The sequence below is a fragment of the Cajanus cajan genome, chromosome 7, assembly GCF_000230855.2.
Source record: "Cajanus cajan strain Asha chromosome 7, NIPB_CcT2T_4, whole genome shotgun sequence".
Taxonomy (NCBI): Eukaryota; Viridiplantae; Streptophyta; class Magnoliopsida; order Fabales; family Fabaceae; genus Cajanus; species Cajanus cajan.
This window is the reverse complement of record NC_138523.1, coordinates 41,360,479-41,377,265: the sequence shown is the minus strand read 5'-3', so window position 1 is coordinate 41,377,265 and position 16,787 is coordinate 41,360,479. Positions and strand designations below refer to the sequence as shown.

At 26.7% G+C, this 16,787-nt stretch overlaps 3 protein-coding genes across 18 annotated transcripts; all 3 read left to right on the top strand.

The window, feature by feature from the left end:
• The first annotated feature begins 3,861 nt into the window (after positions 1 to 3,861).
• Positions 3,862 to 4,903, top strand: LOC109807126 (uncharacterized). Its single transcript, XM_020369652.2, has one exon. It carries the CDS (start codon positions 3,987 to 3,989, stop codon positions 4,653 to 4,655), a length of 669 nt encoding a protein of 222 aa, XP_020225241.2. The 5' UTR covers positions 3,862 to 3,986; the 3' UTR covers positions 4,656 to 4,903.
• A 4,672-nt stretch (positions 4,904 to 9,575) lies between these two features.
• LOC109807160 (uncharacterized) lies at positions 9,576 to 12,095 on the top strand. The gene has a single exon (XM_083061205.1). The coding sequence runs from the start codon at positions 11,038 to 11,040 to the stop codon at positions 11,650 to 11,652; it is 615 nt and encodes a 204-aa protein (XP_082917331.1). The 5' UTR covers positions 9,576 to 11,037; the 3' UTR covers positions 11,653 to 12,095.
• A 1,324-nt stretch (positions 12,096 to 13,419) lies between these two features.
• Positions 13,420 to 15,207, top strand: LOC109808304 (uncharacterized). Of its 16 annotated transcripts, none has more exons than XR_014427831.1 (5): positions 13,431 to 13,679; positions 14,082 to 14,277; positions 14,383 to 14,469; positions 14,552 to 14,627; positions 14,707 to 14,948. XR_014427831.1 is itself a non-coding variant. In XM_020371238.3 (4 exons), the coding sequence occupies exons 1-4, from the start codon at positions 13,666 to 13,668 to the stop codon at positions 15,023 to 15,025; spliced, it is 312 nt and encodes a 103-aa protein (XP_020226827.1). In that variant the 5' UTR covers positions 13,420 to 13,665; the 3' UTR covers positions 15,026 to 15,207. The 16 variants fall into 16 exon arrangements, 4 of the variants coding, with proteins under 4 accessions (XP_020226827.1, XP_082915779.1, XP_029129235.2 ...); XR_014427830.1 differs by lacking the exon at positions 14,707 to 14,948 and adding an exon at positions 15,000 to 15,207 and having other exon boundaries at positions 13,432 to 13,679; XR_014427829.1 differs by having other exon boundaries at positions 13,435 to 13,679; positions 14,549 to 14,627.
• Positions 15,208 to 16,787: the final 1,580 nt, after the last annotated feature.

Here is a 16,787-nt window from a genome sequence, read left to right as displayed (position 1 = left end):
ATTTTATTTTTATTTTTTATTTAAAAAATAAATGAAGCCGAACATTAATGATTGAAAGGTGTTTGTTTGGAATAGTCAAAAGATACGGTCGCTCGATCCTCCCAATTCCAAAGTTTCACAAGCAGACACAACGACTATTTTCATATTACTTCCATTATCCATTACTAGCAGAAAAAAAAAACACTTTGTGCCTGCATTATATTAAAAAAAAACAAAAAATAAATAAATAATTATTCATAGAAAAGTAGTTATTAAAAATAAATAAAGAATAAAATAGTTTATATATTTAAATAAAAATAAAAATTAAATAATAAAAGTATATTAATCTAATTGGTATTATGATTAATTTATTAGTTTTAAGTTCTTAAATTTGATATAAAAAAATATTTTTTCTAATTTTTTTAAAACAGAAGGGTATAATAGTCCAAAAATTATGGAGACCAAGGTGGTTAGTAAAAAAGGTATCCCTTTACGTATTAGTATAGATAGAAGTATATTAATCTAATTGGTATTATGATTAATCTATTAGTTTTAAGTTCTTAAATTTGATAGAAAAAAATATTTTTTCTAATTTTTTTAAAACAGAAGGGTATAATGGTCCAAAAATTGTGGAAACCAAGGTGGTTACTAAAAAGGGTATCCCCTTTATATATTAGTATAAAAAAGGTATCTTCTTTATATATTAGTATAGATAGAAATATATTAATCTAATTGGTATTATGATTAATCTATTAGTTTTAAGTTCTTAAATTTGATAGAAAAAAATATTTTTTCTAATTTGTTTAAAACAGAGAGGTATAATGGTCCAAAAATTGTGGAGACCAAGGTGGTTACTAAAAAGGGTATTCCCTTTATATATTAGTAAGTATAGATGTGTCCATCGCTAAAAAAAATCTTATCTATACTAATATATAAAGGAGATATCCTTCTTAATAACTATCTTAGTCTCTACTTTTTATTATTATTATACTCTTATATTTTAAAAAAATTAAAAAAAATATTTTTAAATTAAATTTAAGAACTTAAAATTAATGAATTAGTATAATATTAATTAGATTAATGTATTTTATTATTTAATACAAGCACAAAATATCTCGACTCCATTAGTTATTTTAAAAGTAATCCATTATTACTATTTGTAAAAGAATTAAAAGTAACACTATTATGATTAAAAAAATCATTTAAACACATAAGACAAAAACACCTAAACAACTTCCTTAAATAAAATTTGAGCATAAAGAAACCATGAAATTAAATATTTTAAAAATATATGTTATATTTTAGTATGTGCATTTTAAAAGCTAAATGTTTATCGATATTTATATTAATATATAAAGGAAATACTTCTTTTAGCAATTACCTTAATTTTCACATTTTGTTCACCATTATACTTATACCCTTTTATTTTTAAAATTAAAATTAGAAAAATATTTTTTTAATCAAATTCAAAATCTTGAAACTAATGAATTAATCATAATACTAATTAGTTTAACATAGTTTAATTTTTATTTTTATTTTATCTTTAATCGAGACATGAAATATCTTGATCCTATTATTTATATATAACCAAAATTTATCATAAATTATATATATAAATAAATAATAAATTTGAATACATAAATTATATCAAAATTTTAATAAATAAATATTTTTAAACATATAAATTATATTTTATATTTATAATAAATAATTTATATTATACCACAAGATTATTTTTAATTATTGATATTTTATTTTAAAAACATTTAAATTTAATTTATAGATAAATATAATAAATAAAATTAAATCAGATAAGAATTTAACAAAATTCCTACAAATACTTTTATCAAAGAAAATTTCTTAAAATATTATTGCATATAAAATAATGATTCATGCTTCGTATATAAAATTAAATTTAAAATGATATGACTATTTCGGTGGAAATAATTTCTTATTATTGGTAAATATTTGATTGAGACTTATTAATCGATAGATTACATAAATAAATAAAAAAATAAAAAAAAAACGGAATCGATATTGCAAAAATATTTACAACTAAAAAAGTAATTAAAAATATTAAATTATTTTGAATTTTTTTAAAACTAAAAGAGTATATTAGATTGAGATTTTATTTTTTTTTAACTTAAAAAATCTTGTTGATTTTAAAATATTATGTGGAAAATATATGACACAATATTTTTTTAAAGGACTTTATAATTATTAATGGGATTGAGACTAAACATTTTATTTAAATAAAATATAAAATATAAAAAATAATGAATTAAGACTCCTTCTTGAAATCATGATATTGATACGATGTATTTGTTATAAAAAATTATGATTAATCTCTACCAAAGAATGTAAGCACTCATAAGATAAATATGTTTATCTTAATATAATTTATTCCATAGAAGAGAAAATAATTATAGACGTTAAATAATAAAGAGTGAAATAATTATAGGAAATATAATGTTTTCAAACAAGTGAAGGCTAAAAAAATTATACAATTAGTATCGAAGAGTGAAAGAAGCACTTTGTTTTTCTTCATATCAACTCCTATAAATTGAATACAAATATATTGAACACAAATGATTCTATTAGCTAAAGTGTTTCTAAGAAGTTTTTTTTTAAATAAAAAAAAACTAACTTCTTATCTAATTTAATATTTATTTATTAATTAAATTTTAATATTTTTTAAAATAAATCAATAAATTCGTATATATTAAATACGAAATATTATCTTATTTGAGAGTGTTTTTACATATTATTCTATGACGAGAGAATTTATAGATATTTATTTAATTTTTTTTAATTTAATTTTTATTTATTATAATTATTTATGAATTAAATTTTAATAAATAAATTATTCATAAATAAAAACAATTTTATGATATAATATAAGTTATTTATCATAAAACCAAAATATAATTTGTACGTTAAAAAAACCTATTATATAAATTTTAAATATAATTTATATATTCAAACGTAAAATATTATATATAATTTATTGTAAATTTTAATTATTTATATTAAACATTTAACAAGTATATTGTACATGTTAGAATAATAATTTATTTAATAAATAAAAATAAAAATAACAAAAGTTATTAAAAAAATAATGATGATTTTAATTAGTGGAAGAAGAGAATTATTCAATTGTCAATTATTAGAGAATATAATGTGTTGTTACTAAAAGAGATTCTATACTTTAAATGACAAATAAAACTAAAAATAAAAATAATTTAAATAAATATAGATAAATAAGTTAAAGGGTAAATGAGTCCTAAAAAAAATTCATAAATGATATCTCTTTACATATGATATAGATAGGTAGTTTTTGTAGTTTGAATTATAAGTAATTTATATCATAAAATTTATAAAAATTTGGAAAGACTTTATAAACTTTTAGAATTTTTTTAAACAATATATATATATATATATATATATATATATATATATATATCAATATAATTTTTTTTGTTGATAATATATGATCCTAAATAAAATAAAAATAAAAATTAAATTAATGTGATAATATATATATATATATATATATATATATATATATTAAAAAAATTTATATACATTTTGATGTCTTTTAATCATTATTTTTTTTCTAAATTTGTAAAATATATAAAAAAAAATTGAATGTATATTAATTCTAAACAAATATTTTATTTTCTATATTAATATGGATCATAGAGAAGAAAAAAATACATTAGTATAAGATAATTATTATATTTTTGGCTATATAGGTAAGAGAGAAGTAAAAACTTGTGAAAAAAAAAAAAACAAGAAGGAAACAAACCAGCGAAAGAATGGTAACAGATATATAAATCCATCCTATATTATCTTAAATTAAATAAATTCTAAATATTCGGATCATGAATTTTTTTTTAGAAAAACTGATTTTTTTTATTTAAATTAAAGATATTTTAGCGTGTGTATTTTATCATTATATATAGGCTTCATGAGCATTATCTTGAATCAGTTAAAATCAGATTACCATGGAATTATACAATATGGCTGAGCTGCTTAAGAATATAGAGGAAAAGGAGGAGTTTTTTTATTTGAGTGGAGAGTGTGTTCGGACCTATGTGACAAAGAGGCATGAGAAAATTGATGTGGTTTTGAAATCTTTTTTGCATCCATCGTATAGTGGTGAAATGAAGGTTATAGGGTTAGATGTTGAGTGGCATATGTCAAAAGAGGATACGATGAATGAAGTGGTTCCCATAACCAAATGCGCCACTTTGAATCTTTGCAATGGATATTCATGTATTATTATTCAACTGCTACATTTCGAATCTATTCCCGCGTCACTGCTTAATTTTCTTCGCATGCCGGATTATATTTTCGTGGGTGTTGGTATTAAAGATAATTTGGATAAGTTGGAGAAACAGTGTGGGATTAGATGCAAAAATGCAGTGGAATTGGCACCCTTGGCTGCTACTGTCATGAAGAGGCCTCGTTTGAGAGATTGCGGCGTTGAGGAACTTGCTTTTGCGGTTGCTGACCTTAAACTTCGAAAGTTTAGACCTCCAGACGAGATCTTCGAGGATTGGGGTAAATCTTTTATTAGCAGTAATCAAGCTAAACTTGCTGCTATTAATACTTTTTCTTATTACAAAATTGGGATCAGATTGCTTGCTGAATCTGATGATTATCGTTATTAATGATGGATTATTAGTTTTTTCTTTTTGGATTTATTTATATATATTGTGAATATGCTTTGGGATATAAAATAAACCTTGAAAGAACATTTTATCTATTCAGTAATTTTCCAGTATTGTGGGCAAATGATTTAATATATCTGATATTGTCACCTGCTGTAGATGATGATAGTAAAGTATTTAGTTTTGAAGCAATTTTGAGTTTAGATAGAATTTGTTTGAGCTTTTTTTAACAAAAGGGAGCAATATAAGAATGCAGTTCGAAAACATGAAGGCGGAGTGGTTATGTACGAGAGACGAGTTTCAGTTTAGTCTATACATCTTTTATGGTTGAGATAGTCAACAAGTATATCTCTTTGTTGAGAAAAAAAATATTTTTTTATGCACAATAATAATGATAACAAACGTATTAAAATAATATCATAAAATAAATAATAAAAAATTAAATAAATTTATTTAATGTTGTTCAACTCCCTGTGTCTACGTCTATAAGGATGTTCATTATTTATTTCAAAATGTATCACATATATCATCAAAATCCTCCTTTCAAGTTTTGTGAGTTAAACTTGAAAGCACCTTCCTCACAAGCTTTATGGATGAAACTTGGAAACTCCTTCCCTCACAAGTTTTATGGATAAAACTTGAAAACCCTTCCCTCACAAGTTTTTTGCCGAAACTTGAAAACCCTCATTCACAAGTTTTCTAGTGAAATTTGAAAATCCTCTTTCATGTAACTTTCTCTCTCATTTAAGGCAGTGACCCCCTCTACAGGTTGAGTGATTCTTCTTTTCTTAAGAATCTCTATTTATTGACTTTACATCACAATTTTAAAAGAGAAAATAAATCTCTAAAATAAATATAATATATTTCAATTCTAAACAATATTCTAAAAGAATCAATATCTTTTAAAATCTAAATAATATCTCAGAGATTTGAATTTGAAAATTTGAATTATTTTCCCAACACTTCTCAATCTTTTATCGATAAGGTATTGTTAAGACAGTTTGGTTAGTTGAGTATTTCATCACTCATATTCCTACCTGTAAAATAACTTGGTATTTATTTGATTCAAAATTTATATTTGATACAAAATCTTATCATTAATGATTATGATCAACTATCGGGTAAATTTTTGCAAAATCTTAAGATTATCGGAGCTCATAAAGACACAATAATTAGGTATAAAATCCCCATCTCGGACAAAGATAAATATAATACACATTTTGAATATTATATATTTGAATAACTACTAGATTATCTCTAGTACATTTTTTAGGCAAGAACAAATTTGAATTACAATTTTCATTTTTAATTATTGAAAGAAAATTGAAAATGACATGCAAGATGCCAATCTAACATGTCATTTTTTGGTTATCCAAAATACACTTCACAATTATTAAAACTCCCTATGTTCCATAATAAGGGTCATCCTAAATTATTTTACATAGAAAAATTAACATCATAGTTATTTTAGAACTTAATTTTTCTTCAAATATGATGCTTATTATGTGATGAAGGAAACATAAAGGACATAACTCAATCTCATTCAAGATTCTTGGAATTCAATCACTAAGAATTCACAATATTGATTATAGTCAATAAGAGTTTATAAAGGGGTTTTAGGGTTCATATTAATGTGTTACTCCTTTTGAATGTTTTAAATCTAGACAATAATTATGTTCTTAAAGCCCTCTATTACGAAATAGACATGATGATACGAAATATATTAACATTGCGAAATATAAATAAAAATCAATTAAAAATAATTGAATTGGCTATCTTCTTCTTTGCTTTGTTTCAGTTACTCTTGACCTTGTCAATTTCAAACATTTCTTGGATAATATGCATCCCTTTAACATTAATTTTCTCATTGTATTGCCCAACTCAAATAGATTGAGTTGGATTTCTCCTACTCGTCTACACAAAGCTTCCATACCACCAATGTAAAACAAAAGCTTAAGCAGTTAACTCCTAATTGCTAGTAGGAATATCTTTGCATGCATATCTCTCAAAGATCTTAGATTATCGTAATTTGGAACACATTATATATCTTATAATTCAACTAACCAGATCTCCCTTTAAAATATCTTCTAATTCAACATCTAAGGTACACCATGTATCATTTTAACCTTAATCACATTTTTAACCTAAACCCCCTTTAAATTGAGTGTTAGAGTGACTTTATAGGTGCTCCTACTATAATATTAGTGTGTGAAGGACGTCATCTCTTTTGTTGAAGCACACACAAATTCATGTAACACTCATTATACATTATGGAACTGCGTTTGGACATAAGAAATCCATGTGTGCCTTCTTGGCTCTCTAACAACTGTGTAAAACCAACCAAAACAGATTGACCGAAAGAAGCCACTTTGCACAATGTGCTCAAACTTTAGGGGTTGTGTGCATTGCTAGCTCCCAAATGACCGCATGGAACAAACTGAGAAAGATTAACATTTGGAAGCCTCTTCCCACATCAATGCTCGAGCCTTGGGTGAAAGATCTTGTATTCACCTAGCTCTTACCAACTATTTGGAATCTTGACTAAGGAATACTAACTGGTACAAGACTGATTGGTCCAGAATGAGTATCTTTGTAAGGTGCCAATCAATTAGTCATGCCATTTTTTGGCTATCCCAAAACACACTTTGTTATGGGCATAACTCAATCTCGTTGGAATTTATGGGACTCATCACCAAAGAATTTGTACCGGATAGGCCTTTCGGCCACATCATCCATTTGGTAAACGACCAATCGACCATATCTTAAGGCCTTGTCCAAGAAGCCTAATAGTTCGGCACCCTTGGCACCCGAGGAACGAATGACTATTAGAACAGATCATACATCGTCACCCCATACCATTGTTCGGCTAATCGATCCAATCGTCCAGGTTGACTAGACCGAAAATCCATACCCCGACCTCAAGAAACCTAATAGTTCGGCACCTTTAGTGGTCGAGGACCGATCGACAGAGACTAGTATACCTTCAATCAAAAGGGAATGATCTAATAAACATGTTAATTAGCCTCAATCATTGATTAATAGCTAATCATGGGCATAAAGTAAATTACAAGCGTATTACCTAATTTAGTACCCCTAGCACAGGGCCCATTAATGTCAATATAAATAGTTCATATTTTGAGGTAAAGTCACTGTTCATTAATTATTATTGATATTCACGTTTGTCCTGACTTGAGCATCAGAGTGCCTTTTTTGCAGGTACCTCCCCCCACTGGAATATTCGTTTGGAGCTCTCGTTCAGCTTTCAGATTACGAAAAGATTACTAATGTGTCCCTGAAACAGGTACATAATACATAGTATTGATTATGCTCAACATGAACCTATAAGAGATTTTTAGAGTTAACAATAGAAGGTCACTCTTTTTAATGTTTTGAACCTAAACAATTGTTATATTTTTTATAGAGGAGGTTCCTCCATACCAGAACACATAGATTATTAAAAATTTGAAGTTAAATTTTAGTTTTCAATATAATAAATAATTGTTAATAAAAAAATAAATTTCTAGACACTTTCCAATTAATATTAGAAAATTTATAAAATATAAATTAAAAATTAAATTACATTTTTGTTCCCTTTTATTATTCAATATTTGGTTATGGTCCTATAATTATTTTTAATTTATGATTTTTCTTTCCTATTTTTTTAATTATGCGACTTTAATCTCTCAAAATTTGTATAATTCATAATTTTTGTCTAAGTTGATCATTGAAATTGTGACATTGAATATATGAACAACCAAACTTAAGTTATTTGATATGTCAATTAATATTTAATAATATTTAGATAAAATTACACTTTTGATACTCATTTTTATTTCATTTTCATCTTTTATTATAATGGGATAAAAATGTGGAATAAAATTATAATTTAACATAAAAATGTAATATTAATTATCAAGTCATATACTTAATGTCAATATTAAATTATAATCAATGTTATAATTTTAATGATCAGTTATTAATTGGACTAAAATTATGAATTTTACATTGTGAGACTAAAATTATAAAATTAAAAATTGAAGAATTAAGACTATGAATTAGTTATTATAAGAGACCAAAAGAACATAAGGTGCATCTATTCTATAAAATAATAGTTTATGTACATATCATATTTTTTCATTAAAAATAACTAAGAAACACTCACCTCCGATTAACAATTTTTTCACTCTAACTTTGATCTTTAACATTTTATATTCTATACTTTTTTTTGAACTATGATATTGATACGAAATATTTATCACTAAAAGTGGTAACTAATATTCATTGACAACCTTGAATATACAGAAGGTGATTGTTTTTCTATCAATATAGTTTATTTCATATTCAATACTATGAATGACAATATGACTTTATGAGGGCAGTTAGTAGGCTCCTCGTCCTCGTTCCATTGCATAAAAATTTATCTTTTATACCCACTTCATTTCTAGATGAGTATTTTTTAAGGAGGTACTCACAGGATTTTATGGATATTTATCTATACATATTTGTGAATTATTTTAATAAATTAAAAATTAAAAGAAAATATTAAAATTAATTTTAAGTTTGTATTTAATGTTAATTTTATTGAAATATTTTGAACTTGAATTTAGTGTTAATTTAGTTGAAACATTAAAAAGTACAAGATAAATCTTAACTTAAAAAGCATTAATCTATAAATCTAAATGAAAGTGCAATTTACAAAGCTAAAATAATAGAGAAAATATGATAGATTAAGTGATTTTGTTTTTACCCGACGAAATTACAATGATATTAACAAAGTTTGAACCTAAAATTTTATACATATTACTCCAACCCCCACCACTAGGCCAATCTAGTTAATTCATAAATTAAGTGATTTAAGGTTATTTACTTTTAAATATATAAAAATATTTAAATAATACTACCCAATGGGTAACCAAATATTTAAATATTTAAACTTGATTTTTATACAATTTAACATATTTATTTTTATGTTTTTATTAGTATTAAATTATTATAAAGTATATTTTTAGGATTGTAGTTCTAATCAAATATTTAAAAAAATATTTATAATAGATAAATAAGTTATATTTAAGACATGTATTTAAAAAAAAGTTATATTCAAACCTACTAAATTATAATATAATATAGTCTAACTTAACTTATTTTCATTCTTAATCGTAATCATAGATATAAAAGCTTGTAAAAAATAATTATGATTATACTTTTAAAAGTTATATGTAAAATCTTTAATACTATAAATATATAAATAATTATTGCTCTCACTATCTAAAATTTCTAGATCCGTCACTAGTAATGAATATGAATATTTTTTATACCCACATGCTATCGGGAAGTGCATAGATATCATAGTATCTATACTTGTGGATACTCGTACCCATTAATATTCAATTTATTTAAACTTGTATAAATTTAATTTTATTTGGACTGATAATAGTTAAATATTGTACTTTATTATCTTTTATTTTGATTTATGTGTAATCAAAATATTTATTTTAACAATTATTGTTTGAACTTTAAACTTACATGATTGAACATTTAAAATTTAATTTTTAAATCCACTTATTGTTATTAATATAGTTGTGAAGAATATTTGAATTTTTTCTATAATCTTCAAACTTTTTTATGTAGATTTTATTTAAATTTTAGTTATAACCTTCAAACATTTTTTATGCAGATTTTTATAACTTTTAAAAAGAGAAAAACTGTTATAAATAACTAAAATGTATGATTAAAGTATTTTATTGAATATTTTTAAAATATTTATTTTAGTAAATATTCACGTATACTTGTGAATATTTGCAAATATTGAAAAATATGCAGGTATCTACTCAACCAATGCCTGGTTATAAAGACAGATATAAGATAGATATTTATTCGATAGAGAGGATAACAAGGAGATATTAACTGTATCCGTCCTACTCCATAGATATTTCTAAATACAGTCAAAATATTTAAAATTGAAACTATGATATTTTTATTTTAATTGTTTGAAATAAATAAATAAATAAATTATTTTTTCAAACAAAATAATCTTAAAAATAATTTTTATTTCAATATTTGATATTAATCTTTAACTGTTAAGCGTTTACATTTTCTATTCTATTTATTTACGGTGTACCTTTAAGTTATAACGATCGCATTAATTTCATATTTACAATTTGAAAACGCAATCTACTTGGGGACCCTTTGGGCTACCTCTAATTAAATTACATCCACACATCGTATTTAATTTTGCATATTTTCCTGATGGAATTTATATGGGCTAATCCGTCGAGCTTCCCATCCATGATATTGTATCTATCGACTAACTATATATATTCCTCAACCCTCATCTTTTTTCTTCAATGGCCAGGTTGATATCTACTTGCTCTTAAAAGTAACAATGTATTATAATGAGTTGTTTAATTTGAATGGAGTGCAGATCACGACCCATGTCACAAAGAAGCATAAGAACATTGATGATGTTCTACAATCTCTCGTGTATCCAGCAGATAGTGAGGAAATGAAGGTTATTGGGTTCGATACCGAGTGGTGTTTGTCAAATGAAGATGATGATTCCGAAGTTAATTCCACGATCAAATGTGCCACTTTGCATCTTTGTGATGAAAATACGTGTCTTATTATTCAGCTGCTACATTTGAAGTCTATTCCGGTGTCTTTGCTTAATTTTCTTCGTTTACCGGATTATACTTTCGTGGGTGTTGGTATTAAAGAAAATTTGGATAAGTTGGAGAAACATTATGGGATTAGATGCAGAAATGCAGTGGAGCTAGGACCATTGGCTGCTAGTGTCCTGAAGATGCCTCGTTTGAGTGCTTGTGGCATTGATGAATTGGCTCTTGTGGTTAATAAACTTAATATTCGAAAGGATAGACCTTTAAGTGTGGTTTTTAAGGATTGGGGTCAATATAAACTTAGCAAGAAACATGCTAAATTGGCTACTGTTAATGTTTACTCTTATTTCAATGTTGGTTGCAAATTGCTTGCTGCTGATTAAGCTCACCAATTACTTGTTTTGGTTTATTTTGTTGTTTGGTTTGATTTATAATTACTGATGTGTAAGCCTTTGGGTACCCAGTATCTAACTTTTATTAGCTATGGAAAGTTTTCTGATGTCATGTTATTAGTATTTGGTTTTAGTTGATGTTGTCGTTAGTAAAATTGTTATTCTGGATATGCTGTATCATCATCCTTGGCCTTTTACTAACGTCTTTGTTGGATTATGTTTTCTTTATCTGGAATCGTTTCTGATTATTCTTATAAAACATAGAATTGAAATTGAAGTTGTGCAAGTTCAATTAAGAAGAGTTACTTATTTCTTCTCTACACAGTCTAATTGTCTTTTTTTTTATTTCTATTTAACCGCTAAAAACCATCAGCGAGACAATTTTCCAATTTTCTTATTAAAATGGCACATTCACATTGAATGTAATTGGCTAGATGTAGGTTTTAAGAATTCTAAGTTAGTTTTGTAACTCTTTCCCCGAATGTTCTAACTGGATCGAAAAGAATAGAAAGCGTCACATCTTTTTACATTACTTGTTTTAGGGCCGTTTAAAAAATTATTTCGAATTAAACTATTTTGAAAACTAAGAAAAGTTGATTAATAAATAAACGAGTTATTTTTATAAAAAATAATTGTTTTAAAAAAATTAAATTATTATGAAAAGCAGTTTAATGCACTTAGAGTTATAAAAATAAGTTGCTATAATGGCTTTTGCTCAAGTCTTTGTATCCAATCTTCATATGTAGTAGTTTTTATTATAAATAATATTTCAAATTTATTATCAAATTATATATGAACATAAATAATTAAAATATTAACTTTCAATAATTAATTGATAAATTGTATTTAAATTAATTTTTAAATTATCTGATCGTGCAAGCATATTTTTAAAAAAAAAATACACCGATTATAGATCAAATTATTAAACGTAGTTTTTATGGTAAATTTATAATGTTTTTTTTTTGTTTTAATTTGTTTACTTATGTACTACTTATTTTTACTATTTTTAATTAAGTGTAAAGGGCCAGTTTTTTTTTCCTCCAAATATATAATAGAACTACGATCTAGATCTCACAAGTCACAAGTCACAATCGAGATCATTAATTTAATTAAATAGATTTCTTAGTTTATAGGACTATTAAAAATAAAGTGATAAACAAAATCTATGGCCCAACAGGATTGAAGCCCAAACTGGTAAGGTACAACTCTTCTCAACTGGTAAATGAGAAATTATTTATTTTTAATTAAAACTCAAACACTATTGTGATAAACTTACGCACTTGATCAATTTCTAATTTTAGTTTTTACTTTTCTTTTAAATTATAGACTAATGTAATTGAGACTTGTTTAAATTTTTTCATAATTTCAAATACTGATTTGACAGCATTACACTTTCCAAAATTAAAAAGATAATTTACATAGTAGTTGGTTGAAGAGATTTTAAGCTTCCCTTCAATGTCATCAGAGGAATTCGAAAAAGGGGAAAATTTTATAATATATTATTAAAGTGTTTAAAATATTCTTAAGCCAAACAAAAGAAAATTACTCGTTTTTCTTTTCTTATCGATCAAACAAAATTTTCACCTCCTTACTCTTTTCGGAGGAAATTGTTCGTGGAAGACAATGGGTGTGTTTGGAAAAACGTTCAGTTGAACGCAACCACGTTTTTTCCAATTCATTAATATAGTTGCTATGGCGTTTTCTGCATTGGAATGAGTAAATGTTTGTTTAACTCTTTCCAAATGATAAACCAAACACACACAATAAACGTCGCCGTCTTAGAGCGTGTTTGGATTATCATTTAAAATAACGTAAACGGGAATTCTCACATTTCAAAGCAGAAAAATGAGAAGTAACATTTTGTTGCTTTCACGTCCGTTTGAGACTTTTTCACGACAAAACAAACACACTGTTAGGAGTTAGGAACAGAGAGACTCAGGGTTGTTTGGTTGGATAGGAATAGCGTTGTTTTTAATATTCTGATATAGTTTTTGAAGAGGCGGAATGACGTCGTTTAGGTTATACTTTTACAGTTCTACTTATTGAACTATTACATGTATTTTCAATATCACTTGACAATCATAACATCCTAAATTTCTGTAAATTATTTTTCTTTGTTACTCCTAAATATTATTACAATGTTTGCTTTCTTAAAATTAGAGACTTTGAGCATTCGTTAAGCTTTGAATTAACACTTCAAATTTGGACTTATTTTTTTTTAATTATTTGATGGCGTTACTGTTGTCATGATTGAGGACCAGTTCCCAAACTTCCATTGTTAAAAACGTTTGAAGTGAATTATCTAATTTGTTAAGAAACTAGTTGAGTTCTTAGCCTGAAAGCAATTCTTATAAGTACTGACACATCTGTGTGTCACTTATGAAAGCAGAGTAATGTTTTAACCCTTTTTGTTTGAGCAGGGTTTCTGCAACTTTGGTTTGTGATGGACTGATGATTAATCTTAAAGTTGGTGAAGTGGGAGAAGAAGCATGGGGAGCAGCCTTGTGTGATGTAGAGGAAAGAGTCACCGAAATAGCATCAATAACACAAGGGCATAGCTGGTCTCACTCTAATTTCTCATCTTCTTGCTCTCAACAAAATTCCCAAAGACAGCAGGTACATTCACAAATGTATTTTCAGTGAAATATTAAAAAAAATAGTAATATTCTTACCGTCTCTGGTCTTCATTTCTTTCTAATTGGTTGATTATTGTTTCAAAAGTATAGTGTAGTCTCATTGAATTTTGTCAGGCTTGAACTCTGATTTATCATACATGGAGAAACATATTTGTCTTGCAATAATATATTGGTATGTTATCATTTCTATATTTTGCATAAATGTGACAGTCTTCCTGTGCATTCTGATGACATATTCCCATTTATTTCAGTAGTTCTACTTTAGGGATCTTCTGCAAGAGTCTGCAAGAGGAACCAAAACAGGGTTTATTCTGTCGACTTTGTGTACTGGTATAGTCCTTGATATTTTAGTATTGTACATTCAAAACCATTAGTGATTCCCCTCCTTACTTTTGTTTTGTCCTCCCAGAGCCAGAGTAGAAATTAATTTCTGGCTTCTTCCGCTGTATTCTTTTGGTCACTGTGTACTTGTTGTCATTTGGGCATTGAGGATGGTTAGGCTCTTGCCATATTTTTACACATGCTAATTTTTTGCATTGTGAAATTTGTTTAAAATATAAACATGATCATACTGTGACACCTAATTTTTTGAAGTAGAAACTAGTTTAGTCGTGTATTTATTTAATAGAGTGGCCTGTGTTTGTTTCTAAAGTTTATTTGGTCAGGGTCTGCTACATCATTTAACATGCTGAAATTATGCAGGAAATATCATGTTCATTGGCAGTTAGAAACGAGTTCTATTATTTGGAATGTTTAACCATATTGTTATTCTACTTGATCACCTGAAATGCTGTTAAATGATAACAATTGTTATCATTAAAAGGCTTTTTAATTTGCTTCAGAATTTATGTTGTACTGTTTCTTGTTGTTCCTTTTGTTTGATATCAATTGTGCACTTCACTTTTTTTTATTCTACTGTTTCTTGTGGTTCCTTTTGTTTGTTATCAATTGTGCGCTCCCGAGTGAGAGAAAAACTCTTGAAATATTGTTCACTTTCAACTATGATGTTGTTGTGCTATTATTTTTTCTAACCAATTCAAGCTAATGCGTAACAATATGTAACTAACATAAATAACTTGATATACTAGTGTGTTATACAAATGCACCCTTTTATCATAAACTACTATTCTTTGTTTAATTCGGATTTAACACCTCTCAAGCAATTAAGGAGAGATGTAGAGTAAGAAAGTGAAAGTCTAACCATTGTTGATTTAAATTAAAAGTACCTTATAATTGTAAACCACTCTAAATCAATGGTGGATAAAATCTCACTTTCTCAATTTACAGCAGTCAAATCTTGCTATTGGGGAAAATTTGTTGCGTTTCTATTTTCATATATACCAGGAAGTGCACTTGGGAAGGATATATTCTGGGTAATATATTGCACTCTGATAGCTAGATATCCAAATAATGCGCTAAATTGTTCTCAACTAAAAGTATTTAAACATGTGGAAGTAGGATAATTCATGTGATTGTAAAACAACCCATCCCCTACACATCAGGGAAAAAAAAAAAATGGACCATTTTTTGTTCTGAATAAGGCGTGCTGTGCTATTTGCATTTCATGATGCCGTGCCAGGCTTTTCCATTTTTTTGGTGGGGGCAGGTTATTGCTGCTGTTGATTCACGTTTTCACGAATGATAGCATTTCATACTCGGCTTGTCAATCAAAGAAATCTTTGGATTTTTATTCGTACTTGGATCACTTGTAGGTGAGAGAGGAATAAGAAACTAAATTAAGCCTACAAGGCAAGATAAGAAATGTGGCTCCACTACTACTGTAGGCACCACACAATTTAGATTCGCTGTCTGCTCGGTGTATTACTAAAAAATTAACACGAAAAGTTATTGTCTATACTGGAATTTGACATAAATGGCGTCTTATGTTTAAGTAATGTCATGTGATAAACGGTGCAAAAATACCCGTTTCATACATTCGTGTTGCTTTTGATGTTAAAATTGTAATTGATTGTTGAGGTTTCTGTGTTCTTTTCGACTATCTAGAAACTGGATCCTAAAAGGATCATGGATTTGTATTCCCTTTTTATACAAAGTTTAACATATGGTTTGTTTAATCAAGTCAACAAGGTCGTAATGCGCGGCATTTATTTGTCTATTGGCCGAAATAATAGAAGAAATAGGGAAATCAAGAGACAATTTTGGCTTTAGAAGAAGAGAGCAGTGTTGCTAATTATTCCCTGCTTTATGGTGAAGAAAGTGAAGGATTTCAATTCGATGCAATGTATTTGGCATTTGCCGTTAAAGAGAAAGAAAACGAAAGCGTACAAGAGAAAAGAGAGGTGGCCCCAGTGGTTCTTTGACGGTGGCGTGTCGTATATAACATCTCACAATATGTTAGCCTATGCCTATCCGTGAACGGCTATATATCAAAAACTTGAATTATTCTTCACGATGAGAGCCTCGCCTGCTCAATAAAACAAAACTTGTAAACAAGCACGACCTGTCTTGATACCTTCTTAAATAAAAGCT

Excerpts from the sequence above, each read along its gene's own strand:
- LOC109807126 (XM_020369652.2), top strand. The coding sequence starts at position 3,987 with ATGGAATTATACAATATGGCTGAGCTGCTTAAGAATATAGAGGAAAAG.
- LOC109807160 (XM_083061205.1), top strand. The coding sequence starts at position 11,038 with ATGTATTATAATGAGTTGTTTAATTTGAATGGAGTGCAGATCACGACC.
- LOC109808304 (XM_020371237.3), top strand. Across the intron at positions 14,278-14,551 it reads AAAATTCCCAAAGACAGCAG|TTCTACTTTAGGGATCTTCT; the intron begins GTACATTCACAA and ends TTATTTCAGTAG.